The sequence below is a fragment of the Antechinus flavipes genome, chromosome 5 (assembly GCF_016432865.1).
Source record: "Antechinus flavipes isolate AdamAnt ecotype Samford, QLD, Australia chromosome 5, AdamAnt_v2, whole genome shotgun sequence".
In the NCBI taxonomy this organism is placed as follows: Eukaryota; Metazoa; Chordata; class Mammalia; order Dasyuromorphia; family Dasyuridae; genus Antechinus; species Antechinus flavipes.
In genome coordinates, this window is record NC_067402.1 from 164,429,003 (window position 1) to 164,446,770 (window position 17,768).

At 32.9% G+C, this 17,768-nt stretch overlaps 1 protein-coding gene across 1 annotated transcript in view; it reads left to right on the forward strand.

The window, feature by feature from the left end:
• Positions 1–17,768, forward strand: part of USP6NL (USP6 N-terminal like) — a 101,637-nt gene that overhangs the window by 19,308 nt on the left and 64,561 nt on the right. Inside the window, exon 4 of the mRNA XM_051962420.1 lies at positions 1,741–1,780. Coding sequence (XP_051818380.1) covers positions 1,741–1,780 — 40 coding nt within the window. The remainder of the gene's footprint in view (positions 1–1,740; positions 1,781–17,768) is intronic.

Genomic DNA, 17,768 nt, shown 5'->3' on the forward strand with positions numbered 1-17,768 from the left:
TGTTGAGTGGAATTAATCAAGGTACTGTAATGTTGCTTATTTAGCAATGCTGAGGAGACATTATTTGTCTGTTATAATGTTGTTTATTTCAGTTTTTGAGTCTTTCTTTCATAGGTACATCCCGAATTTAAATTATTCCATAATATAGACCAGGGTTTCTTAAACTTTTTCTACTTGTGATCCCTTTTCATCTGAGAAATTTTTATGTGACCCTGGATGTATAAGTATCTAAAATAGGCGTGCAAATCAAACATTTACTGATAATAAATCATAATTTCACAACCCCCATATTCAGTTAATATAACCCAGTATGGGGTCACATGTAAGAAGCTTTGGTATAGACCAACATATGACAGTACACAACTAATTTGCTTCTCCAACAAACTACAGAGTGAATATTGAGGAAATAAAGCCAGATTGGCCTATTGTAAAACAGAAGTAACTTTGTATAGTACTCAGGAATGAGGAGGTTTGTTATAGATTTATGCACTGATGAAGGGACTATATACTTAGGGAATGGAGAGATATTGTGTTTAAGTATCTAGAATATTTGTTTGTAGAATATAGTTACTCTGTATTCATTCTGCTGAACAAAAGATGCTTAGTCTTTATTTAATGTTAGATGTGCTTTCAGCTTTAAAACATTATGAGTTAAAAGAGGAGAAAAAAAGAGAAATTTTGCCTAAGTGGCAAAACTTATCATATTAAATTTAAATTTAAAATTTCCAGCAAACAATTTTTTTAAAGCAATTTAGTAGTATATGTTTATATAATTGTGATAGCCAACTTGAATAGATCACCTAGAGTGTGCAATAAACATTTGGCAAATCTGTGAAAAGCTGAGATGAAACTTTATGATTCTAAGTCTTTGGAACCTTTTCTTTTGAAATTATTAGTTTGGATTTCTGCAGAGCATTGTTGATATGCTAAATCTTGTTAATTTTAAGATTCTTAGTTGAATGAATGATCTTGTGTTACCTAAGTTACAGAAATATATCACATGAATTAATTAGAAATTAAAGGTACTAAAATAAAACACTTCTCTTGTTTACTACCCAGTTTAGGAGATTCAGATCATTGAACAATATTTGAACTTTTCAACTCATATAACATTTGTCCTCTCTTAATGTAACCCTTAATTGCTTGACCTGAAGCAGAGGTTCTTAACTTTTTGTGTATCATGAACTCCTTTCATATGGTTGCAAAACCTGTGGCCATTCTTATCAGAATAATATTTTTAAATACAGAATATAAGATATATAATATTACAAAGGAAACAAGTTCTCTAGAACTTGTTATAAAATTTTTTTTTAATTTAAAAATTACTTCACAACCTGTGAAGGAGTAGTCACTTTTTAAATGTGATCTTTACCCCTTAACCTTGCTTTTCAACTTTTTTCCACCTATCTCTGCTAGAGAAGAATAAAAATGAATAAAGCATTTAGGTAGAACCATTATTTTAAAAGTTCATGGGCCCCGATTAAGAGTGAAGAAAAAAGATAATTTCAGTTATGGAGTAAAATTATCATCTCTACTAAATCCGTCAATCAACAAACATTTATTCTGTACCTTTTTTTTTTGTGCCAGGCATATAAAATATAATGGATATGTATATTATTCCAGGTTTTGATGCCTGATAGCCATGAATCACTCGTATATTTATAGTTGTATAATTAAAAGAAATAAAATGATATTCTTTGAACATAAAATTGTGTCTCATTAATGCTTTCCCTCCCACAGTGAGGAGGAGCTTCCTTACCACAATGCAGCAGTAGAAAGGGTAAGTTATATTCTATATTTATTTGTAGCTTTTATTCTTCCCCTTTTGTTAGGAAACCTTTCCTTATAATGCATAAAATAATATAATCCATCCTACAGAATTTAAAGACATCTTTGCTTTTGGAAGTTTCAAAGATCATAATCACCTATGAATTAAATTTGAGGTGAACAGTGATTAAAAACTGTTAAGAATTGGAGTAGGAAAATTCTCATCTTAGCAGAAAACAGTAAAGTTTTTTTTCCCTAAAAGCAGAAGTTTTAATGAGACCTATAGTATACCTAAAGATTTAATTTAAAATTGGAAGTAAAAGTTTTAATGAGATCTATAGTGTACCTTAAAGCTTAGCTTAAAAGTTAATTTTGTACTTATATATGTTGATTCTTACACATGTGTAGATATATTTAAATAGTGTATATGTAGATACATATGCATTATATACCTGTTCATTGTTCATCATATCATGATTTGTTCACTGATTCCAAGAAATGCTTATTAAACTATAATGAGAAGAACATTATGGTTTTCAACTAGTTCTAAATGTAGGAACTCTCCTGAATGATGAGGATACAGAAACAAAAATATAGAGCTTACAGACTAGTGGGGATAAAAACAACAACAACAAAAAAACCCACCACCCTGTAAAATAGAATATTACCTAAGTATATTAGGGTCATATAAAACAAAGTAATATATGAAACCTAAGGCGAAAAGTCAGTAGCAACTGGGATAAATTAAGAAGGCAAAAACAGGATATCTGCCATTTTAGGAGCAGCTTTGAAGACTATATATATATATATATATATATATATGTGTATATATATATATTTTTTTTTTTTTTCATTCATTCAGAGGTGAAGAGATAGAATTAAAAACACATAGCTTTGCATATTTGTGGTTAGTTTAGCAGAACATTGTTTCTGTAATTTTTAACCCTTATAGTTATTTCTGTTGTTTTTTCAGAAAGATTATTTCCTTAGATTGCTTTACATTCGATATTTTAGACAGATGGTATGGATAGTTTAATTTTTCTTTGTCTAAGACAGATCATGAGTCCATAGTGGGATAGTTCTTTTATTTAGTTGAGCATATAAAATTTATTTGTGGGAAATGTGGGAAATCTTCGAGTCTACCCAAATTTGGTCCAGTAACTTCTTGATCTATCTCTTAGAAGAGTAGCTTGAGAAATAGCAACATATTAAAATTCTATGTTCATGAAGCACTTTCAAGATTTAGCTTTCATAGCTAAATGACTTTGATTTCTAAAGACTTTAAATTAAATGCCAATTGGTTCCCCACGCTGGATATTGGTATATTGCATGGAACAATATACTTGAGAGTCACATGCCCTAAATTCCAGGCTTAGCAGTATTACTCATTAGTCATATGACCTTGGTCCTTTTGAGGATTCATTCATAAAATAAGTGGCCTGGAGAAAAAGATTGCTAAATCCTTCTAGCTTCATCACATATTGAATAAAAATATGTTTTTAATTTAAAAAAAAATTATGTTTTTGCTGAGGCAATTAGGGTTAAGTGATATGCCCAGGATCATACAGCTATGAAGTGTTAAGTGTCTAAGACCAGATTGGAACTCAAGTCCTCCTGACTTCAGTGAATAAATATGTCTTAAGCACTTAATTTGTCCAAAACATTATTCAAAATGCTCAGTTACATAGCTCTCACATTCTACTTTGTGTGTATACTTGTGTTTGTGTTACATTTTGTAAATTACTTTTAAGAGTTTCCCATTAAATATTTAATATGAAATTTGCATGAGTTCTCCTGTGTTCTGTTTATCTTTGAGTCTTAAGAAATAGAATGTACTGTACTATTTAAAAAAAAATTCCTGACATTTTATTCAAATAACTGCATTGACATAAATTTTTAAAAGAGAAAACGTGATATGGGAAAGGAGGAAGTTATTCTTTATAGTGATAAACAATATGTGTGTGTGTGTGTGTGTGTGCTTGTGTGTGTGTGTGTAGATACACACTCACACATGCTGCAATGACTTGTAACAATAATACTATTTTTCTCCCATGGATTGGACTAAGCATATTTTTCATATTGTGAATGATTATCAAAAAAGTCTCTATGACTCCTGAAAGTTCCTGAAAAGTTAGCATACAGATTTGAAATATTTTCTCAATTTAATTTGAATGTGGTGAGACTGTTTATTTGGACAGTCTTAAGTACCTTGAACAACTAGAAGTAATTTTGTGATCAGGGGAAGTAATATAAATGCATTATTAAAGGAGTGTAGATTATATTATCAAATGACTTTGATAAGATATGAGGTATAGAAAGATTTCCCTACTCATTCTCTTTTCTCTTATTTGTACCACAGTCTTGCCTCATTTTCTTCTTTTTCTTTATTCTAATTACTGTCTATCACCTATTCTTTCCCTTTGAGAGAGAATTTCTCTTTGTTGCTGAAATGAGTTCTTGTTCATTTAGTTTTTGATGGACAGCTCTTTTGGTGAATGTTTTTAAACTGATTTTCTTTGTTGACTCTGGTGCCCTGAGTAGTGGAAAGTATTTAATTAAGGGTAAGAGCAGAACCTCTACAAATTGACAGATGGAAACTTAATAAGAGTGTGATGATAGAAGAGTGGGCTGTTAAATTTAGTTTTGTTGCTGAGCATCAGCCTGTCATTAGTTTTATACAAAGTTCTACATTTAATAATTAGGTAAAATGAGATTCTCTCCAAGCAGTTAATATGGAGAAAGGGACTTGTCTTAGAGACTGTTATCAGACAGGCTAGCAAATGAAAAAAAATCTATTATTTTCATCTTCTTGACTTTCTCCTGGCTGATCTGGGTTGTTATAGCAGTTAGAGGAGCATCACTGTAATTTGGTTCAAAGATAGTGTCTCATTCCTAGAAAGGGGGAAAAATCAAAATGGTTACTAGAGTTAATCAGTTAAACAAATTTTGCATAATTTATTCATGGAAATCAAGTATTTGAAAATTGCAGATCAGTTTTGAAAAATGGATATTGTGTGTATATTTATATCTCTTTATATATACAAATACACACATGCATAGAAACTCCTCAAATTTGTGTACAAGTTAAACTTGCTTCAACAACAGCTATCCAGAATATTGCTGTGATAGAATGAATGAATGAATGAAAAGCAGGGTGCCAAGTGCCAAAGCACATAAAAGCCTATAATCAGCCAGTATAGCCTTCATAAAGCCAGTATACTAAAAAATCACATGCTTTAATTTTGTGAGAAAATCTTTTTGGACTTCATTAGAAATCTTACTTTGTCTACAATTCTAATGCATTTGATTAGCTGTTTATTTATAAGAGATTGGAAGTAACAAGTCAAAAGAAGAGGAAGTTTAAGTTTGTATGTTTAAAAATAGGCTCAGAAATACAGTGAAGTAGTGATAAAACTACCAGACCTAAAGTATAAGAATAAGTACGTTGAATTTAAGGCAGTGAAGTGAATTATTTTTTTGGGCTTTTCTAACCCCTGTGATTTTAGGCCTATGATTTAATTATTTAGGGAACTTGCTTTCTGATAAATTAATTATATCTCAATGATAAAAATCAATAGAAATTGTAGTCTTTCTATATATTACTAATATGTATTAACTTTCTAAAATGTGTTTGAGGTAGAACATGTTAGAATGGAAGAAGTAGTGTATTTAGAGTCACAAAACCTGCGCTTGAATCCTGGCCTATTTCTTTAGGAAAAGTGTGATCTTATTAAGTCATAGTCTCTCTGAGTCTTAATTTCCTCCTTCATATGAAGGGATATGATTTGCTCTAGACTCATCATATGCCTTTATATACACTGTGCTAAATGCCATGGATAAAAATAAGAAAAGTACAATTCCTACTCTCAAGGAATTTACAATCTAATGGGAAAGATAGCACTTAAAAAGAAATTGGAAAGGAGGGCAGATAAGGTCATTCATTATCTTGTTCTGTACTGTTCAGACAAAGCACAGCTGTAGGTGTAAAGTTGAGTAAGCTGCAAAGTCCAAGTTCTTTCCTCTATAAAGAAAAACTTTGGGTAAAGTTCTGCCTTCCAGCCCTCTAATCAGAAGAGAAAGGGGGATGAAAGTGTTGGAAAGTTCTATATATCCAATATTGAGTTAAACATCATGTTAAGATTTCTGATATCCACTTACCTTGGGAAGAGTATCTTAATCTGTGGAGTTCAGTCTAATCAGATTTTCAAATGGAAATAGAGTAGCATGAATTTAAGGCCCTTCAGTACTTCCTACTTTCCAGTCATTTATCAGCTTCCTTGACACCTAGACTTGAGACCGTACCTCCATACCAGACTTTCCATTTCTGGGATTACAATCAAATCAACTGTACCATTGGTCTTGGAAAGGGTATGTAAATTTCTTCTCTTGTGGCACCACTTTTCTTTTAATCTTCTCTAAGTGTTCTGGTTTGATCCCCACTCCTCTATGCATGTTGTCATCTCCTTTTAGAAGTTAACCTTCAAGTAAATACATATAATAACCTTGGCCTTTATTTTAAGTCCAGGGGCATGGGTTCAAATCTCAGTTTGGCTATACTTTAACTGTTTAAGATTTACAAGTCCAAGGATCTCATTCTCTTTGGGTTTCAGCTTTCTCCTTTCAGAATGTTTTGATTATTGTTATCATTATCATAATTGAGTCGGAAAAGATGATTGTGTCATCTAACTCTAAGGAAGGGAATATAAAGAAATTTGAAATGCCTATGTGAAAAATACTTGAGTGAAATTAAACTTGCAACCTACTACAATCTTTGGAGATATTTAGGAAAAACTGCTGTCTAGCCATGTCTCTGCTGTTATTCTTGTTATTTTTTTCATCTTTGAAATGTGATCATTCAAAATTTAGGATGTGTATTAGGCTTTTCCCAGATTGCCTCTTCTTTTCTTTCACAAGTTCTCACTTTACCCAAAGTCACATTACACAAATTTGACCTTACATAAAGAATAATTAAAGAAATACATATTCTAGAAATATCTATGTTAACTTTGTTGTATAGTACTTATATAAAGGACATATATAGCATTTTATAAAATTCACTTTACATAGAGGTCTGTAGAAGGTTCCACTTAGATGAAGTGAGAACTGTACCTACTATTACATCGGTACTGTACTCATCATCCTCAGCCACCAGTTTCTCTCTATTGGTGATAATCAAATCCAGAAGAGAATTTTTCCTACTGAGTTTCTTGAATTTTTGAAGGATGAAATTAACATAAATGCAAGTCAAGAAATTATTTCTTTTGTCAGGGAAAGATCTGGCCTATATCTGTATGATTAGTATCCTCCATCATTAACATTTTTTCTCTCAAATTTGTTATCTTTTAAATGAACTTCTTTCTCATTGATTTCCTATTTTTGTATCTGTTGTATACTCAGCTGAAACTTTCACTTTCTTCCTCTGTTTTCCTTCTCTGTAATCCTTTGTATCATTTAGTAGTGTGGAAGATGTTTTGGAGAAGGGAGAGACTGGAAGGAAAGTCATCAGTCATAGTAGTTGGTCAGTTGAAAGGTAATAATAATTTGACATAGGTAAGAGGATATGAAAGATATTGTGCAGTTATAATTAAGATCTGGTAGTGGATTGGATGGGTAAAGGAATAGTGTGTAAGAGATACAATATGAAAGTGATTCTGAGGTCATGGGTCTGGATGACTGCAGAGATGGTGCAATAAAAATATTGGAAGACAAAAAGGTTTGTGGGAAAGATGAATTCAGTTTTTGGCATTTTTAGCAGAAGGTGCCTCTTAGACTTGCTGATAAAGACATTAATCAGACTGTTGGTGATGTGGGACTGGAGCTCAAGAGAAAGATAATAACTAGATAAATAGATTTGGAATTCATGTATATAGAAATTAAAATTGTTCCTGTATGAGGTTGAGATAACCAAGAATGAAAATGAAGAGAGGAAAGTGAAGAAGACTCCCCAAGACAGAACCTTAGTGTTCTGGTGGCTATATCACATGATAGTCCTGAACAGAAAACTAAGAAGGAGCTTGTAAAAGCTACTAGATAAAGTAAAAAAAAAAAAAAAAAAAAAAAGAGAACTAGGAGAAAATATTTAGAAGGACATGGAGTAGTTAATATAATCAAAAACTGCTGAAAAATCAAGTAAGAGAATTGGGAAAAGGCCCATGTGATTAAGTGATTGATATCACTGATATTCCCCAGGAGAATAGTAAAATAAAGTGCTTGGGTTATTGCTCCTTGCAGAATGTTGTATGTAATTTTAAACCAAAGAAGGTAGAACTTTGTGTCTATTTCAGTCTTTTTAACTTTGCATCTTCTTTGTATCTACTTTAACATTTGTAACTCTAAACCAATGTCCACAGGGAAGGACAAGAAAAACTTTTGGAAGCTATACTTATGATCTAAAATCATTACAATTGGGAAAAGATGGGAAACTTATTTGAGTTAAAATTTTTTTAATCAAATATCTCCAATAATGGTTATAAATCCATGATATCTTGGTATGTAACTCATATAAATATGTAAGATTAAAAGCCATTCTGCAGTGATGACAAAAGATAAGGAGAGTTCATTTTGGAAATAAGAGAACACTGATACAACGTGGATATTGCTATGCATGAATCAGTCAGTCAGCAAACATATATTAAGAACTTACTGTATTCTGGGCACTGTGGCAAATTCTGGGGATACAAAAAAAGGCAAAAATAAAATATCTGCCTCCAAGAAGCTTATATTTTAATAGGGGAAAGAACATACAAATGTCTGTATACATATAAGATACACACACACACACACACACACACTCTCTCTCTCTCTCTCTCTCTCTCTCTCTCTCTCTCTCTCTCTCTCTCTCTCTCTCTCTCTCTCTCTCTCCCTCCTTCCCTTACTCTATAACTAGGTGATAATACCGAAGGGAAAGCTCTAGTAGGAAAGAGTTAGCATTTATATAGTGCCCTCTATATGCTAGGCACAGTACTAAGTACTATTTACAAATATTGTCTCATTTGATCCTCAGAACAACCCATGTGAGGTAAATGCTATTTATTATACCCCCATTTTATAATTAAGAAAAAAACCCAATCAGACAGAGGTTAAGTGATCTGCCTAGAGTCACTTAGTATCTATGACTAGATTTGAACTTAGATCTTCCTGACTATAGGCCTGGTGCTTTGTTTATTGTACTACCAGCTGCTTCTGGTAGTGGGTAAAGAGAAGATCAGGAAAGTCCTTTTGAGCTGAGTCTTGAATGATGCCAAAAAATAGAGGTGAGGAATGGAGAACATTCTAAGCATAGGGAATAGTCATTAAAAAGACATCATGTCAGGAGTTCGAGGGTCTTATGTAAGGTGGCTTTTTGGGATTGAAAAGGATAGAGAATGTATTATGAATTAAACTGGTATGAAAATTAAATGACATCAATAAAAATAAAATAATGTATAGTTAAGGATCAAGAACTAAAAGAGACTTGTAGCCTACCAAAATCAGATAATTGTATACATCATGCATACTTTCTTCAAAAAGAATATTTAAAAGTTATAGATATGATGAAAATGGAATGACATTTAATTTTTAAAATAGTATTTTATTAGTTCCAATTATATATAAAGACAATTTTTGACTCATCTTTTAAATAAAATTTTGAGTTCCAAATTCCCTCTCCCCCCGATGGTAAGCAATATCAGATAAGTTACATACATGCAATCATCCATATGAGCCATTTTATGGAAGAAGAAACAAAACAAAAGGAAAATTCTACAAAAAAGTTTAAATAGCATGCTTCAATTTGCATTTAGACTCTTATAATTAATCTTTTGTCATTGTCTTAGACCATTGTATTATTGAGAAGAGCTAAATTAATCATAGTTGTTTATTACCCAATGTTGATATTAATGTTCTCCTGATTCTGCTCACTTCGCTTTTTATCAGTTCATGTAAGTTTTTCTGGATTTTCTGAAATCAGCCTATTTATCATTTATTACAGTATGATACTATTCCATTGTATTCATATACCACAATTTGCTCAGCCAGAATAAATTTTTTTAAAAAATGAATTCACTATATTTTAGTCAATAGGAAAAGACTACTTATAGATCTAAGAACCATTTTGTAATCTTATGAGTAATTAAAATAAATTGTCAGTTGAAGTAAACATACACCTGCAAATAAATACTATAGTTAGAGAGTGCTCAGGATGAAAATGTAATACAAGCCATTCCTGGAGCTCTAATTGAACCTGTAAATGAACTATTGTTGTTTTTTTTTTAAATAAATGGGGAAAGGACAAATGTAGATAAGCTTATTCTTACTGTTACCATTTCTTATAGAAGTTTAATTAATAAAATATAATTACCATAATGAAAAGGTAAAAGGAAAGAAGAAAACATCTCAGCCAAAAAATACTTACTTTGCCAAGTCAGAAGATATAGTAGCCTAAGTTACTGTAAAATGCTATAGGGGAGATATGATCAGATGAGTAGTAGTTGTTCTGTTGTTCCAGTTGTATACAACTCTTGATGAACCCATTTGGGATTTTCTTGGCAAGAATATTGAAGTGGTTTGCCATTTCCTTCTCCAGTTCATTTTATAGATGAGGAAACTGAGGCAAACAGGTAAGTGACTTGCTCAGGCTCATGAATCGCATAAGTTTTGAGGTCAGATTTGAAGAAGATAAGCCTTGCTGATTCCATACCTAGGCATTCTATCCACTGTGCCACATAGCTAATTGTAGTAGTACAACTTCATGTGGTAATGAAAAGAAGTTGACCAAAGAGTTAGCTTACAAACTCATATCCAGTTAGCTTTATATAAGATTTGGTAAGCTAGAACTGCATTTTGGAGATGCACTTAAAAGGCAGAGGTTAGACATAAAATACAACAAATCTCTCAGCATTTTTATAAGGCTCTTTTGTTATCAACAGTAATCGTGGAACCATCACATTTGGCTTTGTCATCTCTGTTCAGATGAGGAAGTGCTGATGGCATTTAAAATCATGTTGAGAAAAGTGGTTAGTTAATAAGAATATGACTAGAAGAACTCCATGCTGGATGTTATTCAGCTTCACAGTCTCTTTAGGACTGGTCTTCAGTTATTTCAGAAATAATGAATTGGTAAAAAATGGAAGAGATTGTGGATGATGTTTTTACTAGATTTACTCCTTCCTACCCCTTCAAAAGAAACTGGAAAAGACAGTAGTGAACTTTGTAGTATGTTACTATTCTGTGCTTGTATTTATGTAAACATGAAAAGGAATATTTTAAGTTTTTGCATGATTTTCTGTAGCAGAACATCTTCATAATCACACAGCTGAATAAAATATATTGTAAAATAGAACATTGTTGTGTTTATTCTTCTTTGTTTTTAGGAAAATATTTGCCTTGGTATAACATAATGCAGCCTTAATGCTAGTGTATTACTCTCTGCATATATTAAAGTCATAAAAGATACATACAAGTTTGTTAAATAATCAGCTTAGTATTGTCAAATGAAGTTCAAAAAGAAAAAATTTGCTAACTTAAGATGTGTTTGTAAATGGGAATGTCCAGTATAAATTTCAATGAAATCATGGATTCCCTTTCATTGGAAGGCTCCCCAGATATTCTTTCTGACATTTTGGGGAACCCCAAAGAACAAATGGCCTATGTCAAAATCTACAGTTGACCATGCATATTGGAAAAACCAAGTAAATGAAAAACACATTCTGCCAAGATGATGAAATGAAACTAGATGGGCAGTATAAGAAATGTATTTAGACAATGGGCCAAATTAGAAATTGAATATATTGAGCAGAAATAACTTGGAAATTGTATAGTGTCTTTCATAGTTATCCTAAGCTATAGCAAAAATCCAACTTTAAAACAACAAAGTTCTCTGATTATGTTTTGTGACATGAATAATATCAGAAAAGTTAAAATGACAAAAGGGCAATGATATATATGGTAGAAGTATTTTTATTGTATATCTATAATGAAAGACATAAATGGACAGCTGGAATAATACATTGTTATTTCTAAGAAAACAGAAGCATAAGAGGAAGGCCTTCAGTTCTTTGGTTAGAGCTTTTGAGGACTTTTAAGACTTCCATTAGGCAAAGATTACATCTTACCTAAAATTCTTTGCCCTTAGTGGTTGCTTAATAAATATTTGTTGAACATATGAATGGGGAAACATGATAAAAAATTTATAGAGGATGTAGTAGAAGACCAAAGTGTACTGGTCGAAATTAATACTGCATTGATACACTCAAAGATGAACCAAAACATTTTGTTCAATATATTTTCACTGGAATGCTGTACATTTTCAAGGATTAAACCATTCCAAATTTTATATAGAAATATTTAAATGATTTTGGAATAGTATATGCTATTTGTTCTTTAAAAAAAGAAAACTTCATCTTATAACTAGACTTTTCAGTCAAAAATCGAGTTCCTTTTAGATGATCAAGGAACACAGTTATGGTTCTCTTAATACTTGCTTTTTCTTCCTTGAACTTTGTGTTCTACTGACCTCTACTGGTAAGGTTTAAATTTGTGCAAGCTCTTTAATTTCATCCAGTCATGGTGAGAACTTACATATCTTAATTTTCTAAAAATAATTTTAAATATAAGAGGTTTGAGAATAGGCCATTTTAAACATGAAAGCAGAACATTATTTTAAAACAATAGTGGAATAATGACTTGATAATATAATAATAATTTTAACCTAATATGTCTTAGACAAAACTTCTAGAAGCAGTAGGAACTATACTGGAAAATTAGGTGTGAGACCAGAACCAGAGCACGTTGCTCCCATGACACTACATGGAAAGTGTCTTTGGTAATTCAGTTTCCAACTTCTGTTTCTCCTGTGTTCTCAAACTACCACTGGCCTCTTTTTCCTGTTCTTTTAAACAAACATAGGGACAGTGATCAGCAATATCAACATCTGCAGAGAGGTCAAGGTGGATGTAGATTGAGAAAAAGTCCTTAGATAAGAAATTATGAAGTTGTTAATACTTTTGGAGAGAACATTTTCTGTTGAATGGTGAGATTGGAAGACAAACAGTACAGAGTTTTAAAAGATGGATCAAAATTCACCTTTTGCCAGTTCCAGGCTCCCTCCCTAACCTCCCAGTGAAAATGAAGAGGAAGCCTGTATAGTCAATTTAAATAACTTTCCACATTGGTCAAGCCCAGAAAATAATTGTCTTATTCTATATTCATTTACATTTCTACTAGGGGAAGAATAGTATGTTTCATTTTTAGCCCTCTGTATTCTAGTTGGCTAATTACACTGATGTGAATTCAGCACAAAGATAATTCTACCACATTTCTATGTCATGTTATTTATTCTTCAATTTTTGGATAAGCTCTTTGTGGGAATCTTTGTCATCTCAAAAAAAAAGCTATAAATATTTTTATATATCTTTAAAAGTCCTTTGATCTTTCCTCTTCCAATTTCTCCTTCTCTTTTCTCTTCTGTTTCTATACTCAACTGTGTATATGTGTGTGTATACATACATATATATACATATACACACACATACATACATACACACATCCCTTCTTTAAGCAGTTCAAATCAGAGTGGGATTTTAGTGTTAGTTGTTCACACCCCACCCATAAATTTCTGATTGAGATATTGACATCTGAGTTAATTATCTCTTAACTTTTGTTACTTCCCTCCTCAACCCATATATTCCTTTTCCTCTCTTTTTACATTTTTTTCTTAAGATTATAAAAATGTAACAACCACTCCCAGACTTTATCTGAATGGACTTTTTCTATGACCCCTGAAAATGTTAGAGTCCAGTGGGAACGTGTGTGTCATTTCTCAAATTTTAGTGTAAGCATTTTACTTATTGCTAATTCATAGTTCTCTTTACTTCTATGTTTAAACTTCATTGTTTCTTTGAAGTTCTGGTCTTTTTGTATGGAATGCTTTGAGGTTCTCTATTTCATTAAAAATCTATTTCCCTCATAGTATTATATTTAGTTTTTCTGGGTAAGTTATTCTTGGCCATATCCTTTGTCTTCTAAACTCTCATAATCCAAGTTTTTTTTCTTTGCTATGGTGATTGCTAAATCATATATGATCCTGACAGTGACTCGTTAATACTTGAACTATTTCTGACTGCTTCCAGTATTTTTTCTTTGATTTAGAAATGCTGGACTAAAGTTTTTGGGAGTTTTCACATTAGGGTTTCTTTGAGGAGGTAATTAGGAAATTCTTTCTATTTTTATTTTGCCCTTTTGGTTTAAGAGATCTGAGCAATTTTCTTTTAAAATTTCTTGAATTAGGATATCTGAGCCCCCCCCCCCCATTTTTTTTTTGTTATGACAGGATAGTCTAATGATTCTTAAATTTTTTCTTCTAGATAATATTTTTCAGGTCATTTGTTTTGCCTCTGACATACTTTCTATTTTCTTCTCCTTTTTTTTAAGCCTTTAAAACTTGTCTGCCATCATAATAGTTCTTTATTTATAGTGGGATACTTTTTTTGTTTGCTCACTTTGAACTTGATTTTTCCTGGCTACTTCCTGACTTTGAACTTGATTTTAAAGGCTGGGCTCTGTGGCCCTTCTGGAAGGTTTTCTTGGAATATTGAGTTATTTCAGAATTTCAAGGACAAGTTAGGGACCTTCAAGCTTTCATTGCTTTCAATATGGTCTCATCAAGGACAGATCCTGATTGCTGCCATCCCTGGGATCTGTTTGTTCCTTATCTGAGAAAGAGTAGGTTGCTGCCACATTTATTCTCTATTAACAAGCTGAAAAATTTTGATTTTGAACAGCAGAATTACAGACTGTCATTTTGTCTACCTTAGTTATTCCTCTGCAGATTGGACTAGATATTGGAAGTGAAATTCTGTTCTGACTTGGGATCTGAGCCAAATTGCTACTGTTTTTTTCTTTATCTACTCCTTTTTCAGTGTATCTCTCAGGACTCTCTTCCAGGGACCTCTACTCTGGTGTGTAGGTATCTTTTTAGGTTACTCTGCATCTGTGACCTAAAATGAGTAGTGAAGAAGAAAGTTGCAAATTCACATCTGTGAATGTTCCAAAGCCCCAATATGGATACCCTAATAGGGTTCTGTAACCTCTTTTTGCCCTAGAACGTGGTCTTTCCCTGCATGCTAAAAATGTTCACTTTTTGTGTGGTCCTGTCTTGACACTGTCTAAAATCTGTCTCCCTATGCTGAACTGGGCTGCAAAAGTGACTCACTGACTTTTTTTGGTTTTCTTCATCAGGATTAGATCTGGTACATTTTCTTTATCTGTTTAGAGGAGTTTTGTGGTGGGGAGCTCATAGTACTGATTGCTACCATTCTGCAATCTTGACTGTGCCCTGTAAGAGGAAAAGAAGTAGAAGTAAAATGTAGGCAGCTTTCTCAAGGACTTTAGCCACAAAAGGAAGAGAGATGGAATGATAAGTAGCAGGGATAGATGGATCAAATGAGAGTTTTTGAAAATGGGTGAGAAATAGATATATCGATAGGCAATAGAAAAACAATTAGTAGACCAAGATTGAAGTTAAGCTAGAGAGTAGGATAGTAGAGGAGGCAGTCTTTTAGTAAAGACAGGATAAAATAGGTGCTTATAGAGGATCAATTATTCATTAAGCACTTATGTGCCAGGCATATACTCTAGTTCCTTGAATCATTAATTTTCTCCAGGCTATCTCCTCTGCACTAACTACTCTGTCCTCCCCATCTTGACTCCTTAGTGAACCAATTCAATTCTATACTGCTCTCCTCTCTTGAATCCCTTGCACTTGTATCATCATATCACCAATCATACCCAGTTAAACCTCAACCTTGGATTACTTTCACCATTCATTGCTTTTGAATCTACACAAAAAGTGGGGTGGGATATCACTCTACTTTTCTGATTGGATTCACTACAAATTTATGTTACATAACCTCAATTGGTTCTTTACTGTTGCTGGGTTATCTACTATATTTCCTTTATTAATTCATTATTTCATTCTCCAAAGCAGCTCTTCCAAACCTTTTCATCCCATTTCAAAGCTTTCATCGTTTCCCTTTTTCCTTCCCTTCTCATCAGATAACCTTGTCTCATATTATACAGAAAATAAAGAGCTCTCTTTTCCTTCATCTTTTATTACTCCCTTCTTCATTTTTTACTATTCAGATGCTTTCTGCCACTTTCTCTCTCATGTTTCACAGGATGAAGTGGTTTTACTATTTACCAAAGTTAATTAACTTTTCCACTTTTTCAAGTAATCCTATTCCATTCCCTCTCTTCCAACAGGTTACTTATTTTGTTCTTCCCACTTTCTGACTTATTTTCAATCTCTCCCTGTCTATTGGTTCATTTCTTACTGCCTACAAACATGTCTGTCTCCTTTATCCTGAAAAAACTACCACTTGATCCTTCCATCTTTATGATCATTTTATTTTTTTCCAGAAAGGCCATCTACAATAGATGTCTCCAACTTATCTCCTCTTATTCTCCTCTTAACTTCTTACAGTCTGCCTTCAAACCTCATTATTCCAATTGAAATTTCTCTGTCTAATCTCTGCGTTGCCAAATCCAATGGCTTTCATTCTTTTAACCTCTTTTCAGCCTTTGAGTATTTTCACTGCCTTAATACTCTGTTCTTTATAGTTTTTAAGGTTATACTTTTTCCCCCCTATCCATCTGACTATTCCTTTTCTGCCTCCTGCAGATAATGCTCTCTAACCAAAGGTTTCTTGGGTCTTCTTTTCTTCTCCCTCTGTACTATTAAAGTTGGCAATTTTATCAGCTCCCTGGGATTTAAGTATCATTTTTATGCTGATGATTTTGTGGTGTGATGATTCCCTTATTGTGGAAGGCAACATCTTTCTCCTGGTACCTCACGTGTGAAACCTAGAAGTTCTCCTGGATTCCCCATTATCTCAACCCTTATATCCAAGCTGTTGCCAAGGCTTAATTTCACCTTTGCAACATCTCTTGGATATAACCATTTGAAGAAGTCTGATACTGCCACCCCTGCAATGCAGACCTTTATCGCCGTCTCCTTGTAAATCTGCTTGCTTCAAGTCTCTCCCCACTTCAACCCTTTCTCCATTCATTTACTAAAATAATTTTCTTAAAACTCAAGTCTGATCATGTTCATCTCTTCCTACTCAGTAAATTCCATTACCTTCCTGCTGCCTCCAGGAGCAAATACAAAATCTTGTTTGCATTCAAAGCCCTTCAAAACTTGCCTTTTCCTATTTTTTAGTCTTCTAAGACTTTATTGCCCCCAAATTCTTACTGATTCAGTAACACTGACCTCCAACTATTCCAAGAACAAGCTGCTCCATCTCTGAGCTCCGGATATTCTATCATAGCTGGAATGCTCTCCTTCCTGTACTCTGACTATTGACCTCCTTGGCTTCCTTTAAGTCCAAACTAAGATCTCACTTTCTACAGGAAGCCTTCCCTAACTGTTCTAAAACTTAATCTTCCCACAATAAGGGAGTTGTTTTCACATACTGTATTTAAGACATCTATTGGATATATAGTTTGAGATATCTGAAAGGCAACTGGAGATGGGAGGGCAGCAGAGACATTGGAACAGAAAGGATAGATTTAAGAATCATCAGCATAAAAATGATGTCTTCATTCTGTTAATCATTTTGTATTTTTCCTATCTAGAATTTGCCCTGTATATATTTGTTTGCATATTTTCTCCCCCATTAGATTGTAAGTTCCTTGAGGGCAGAGACTCCTTTTTGCCTCTTTTTGCCAGCATTTAGCACCATGCCTGGCATTTAGAAGACAGGTTTTGGATTTGCTAGGCAGAGGAGAAGTAGAATCTCAGAGCTTATGAATATAGAAAGGAAATCATTTTGATGGCAAAATTAATGGTATGGCTATTTTTGTTTTTAGATGTAGGGGGTAGAGGAATAGGTTATAGAAAATGACAAGTTGGTGAATTATGAGATTAGGGCATTTGAAGAAGTATCAGTATATATCTTTGTTAAAGTCCTTTAGTATCAGATTTAGTTAATAAATATTTGTTAAGCATCTACTATGTTTTAGGC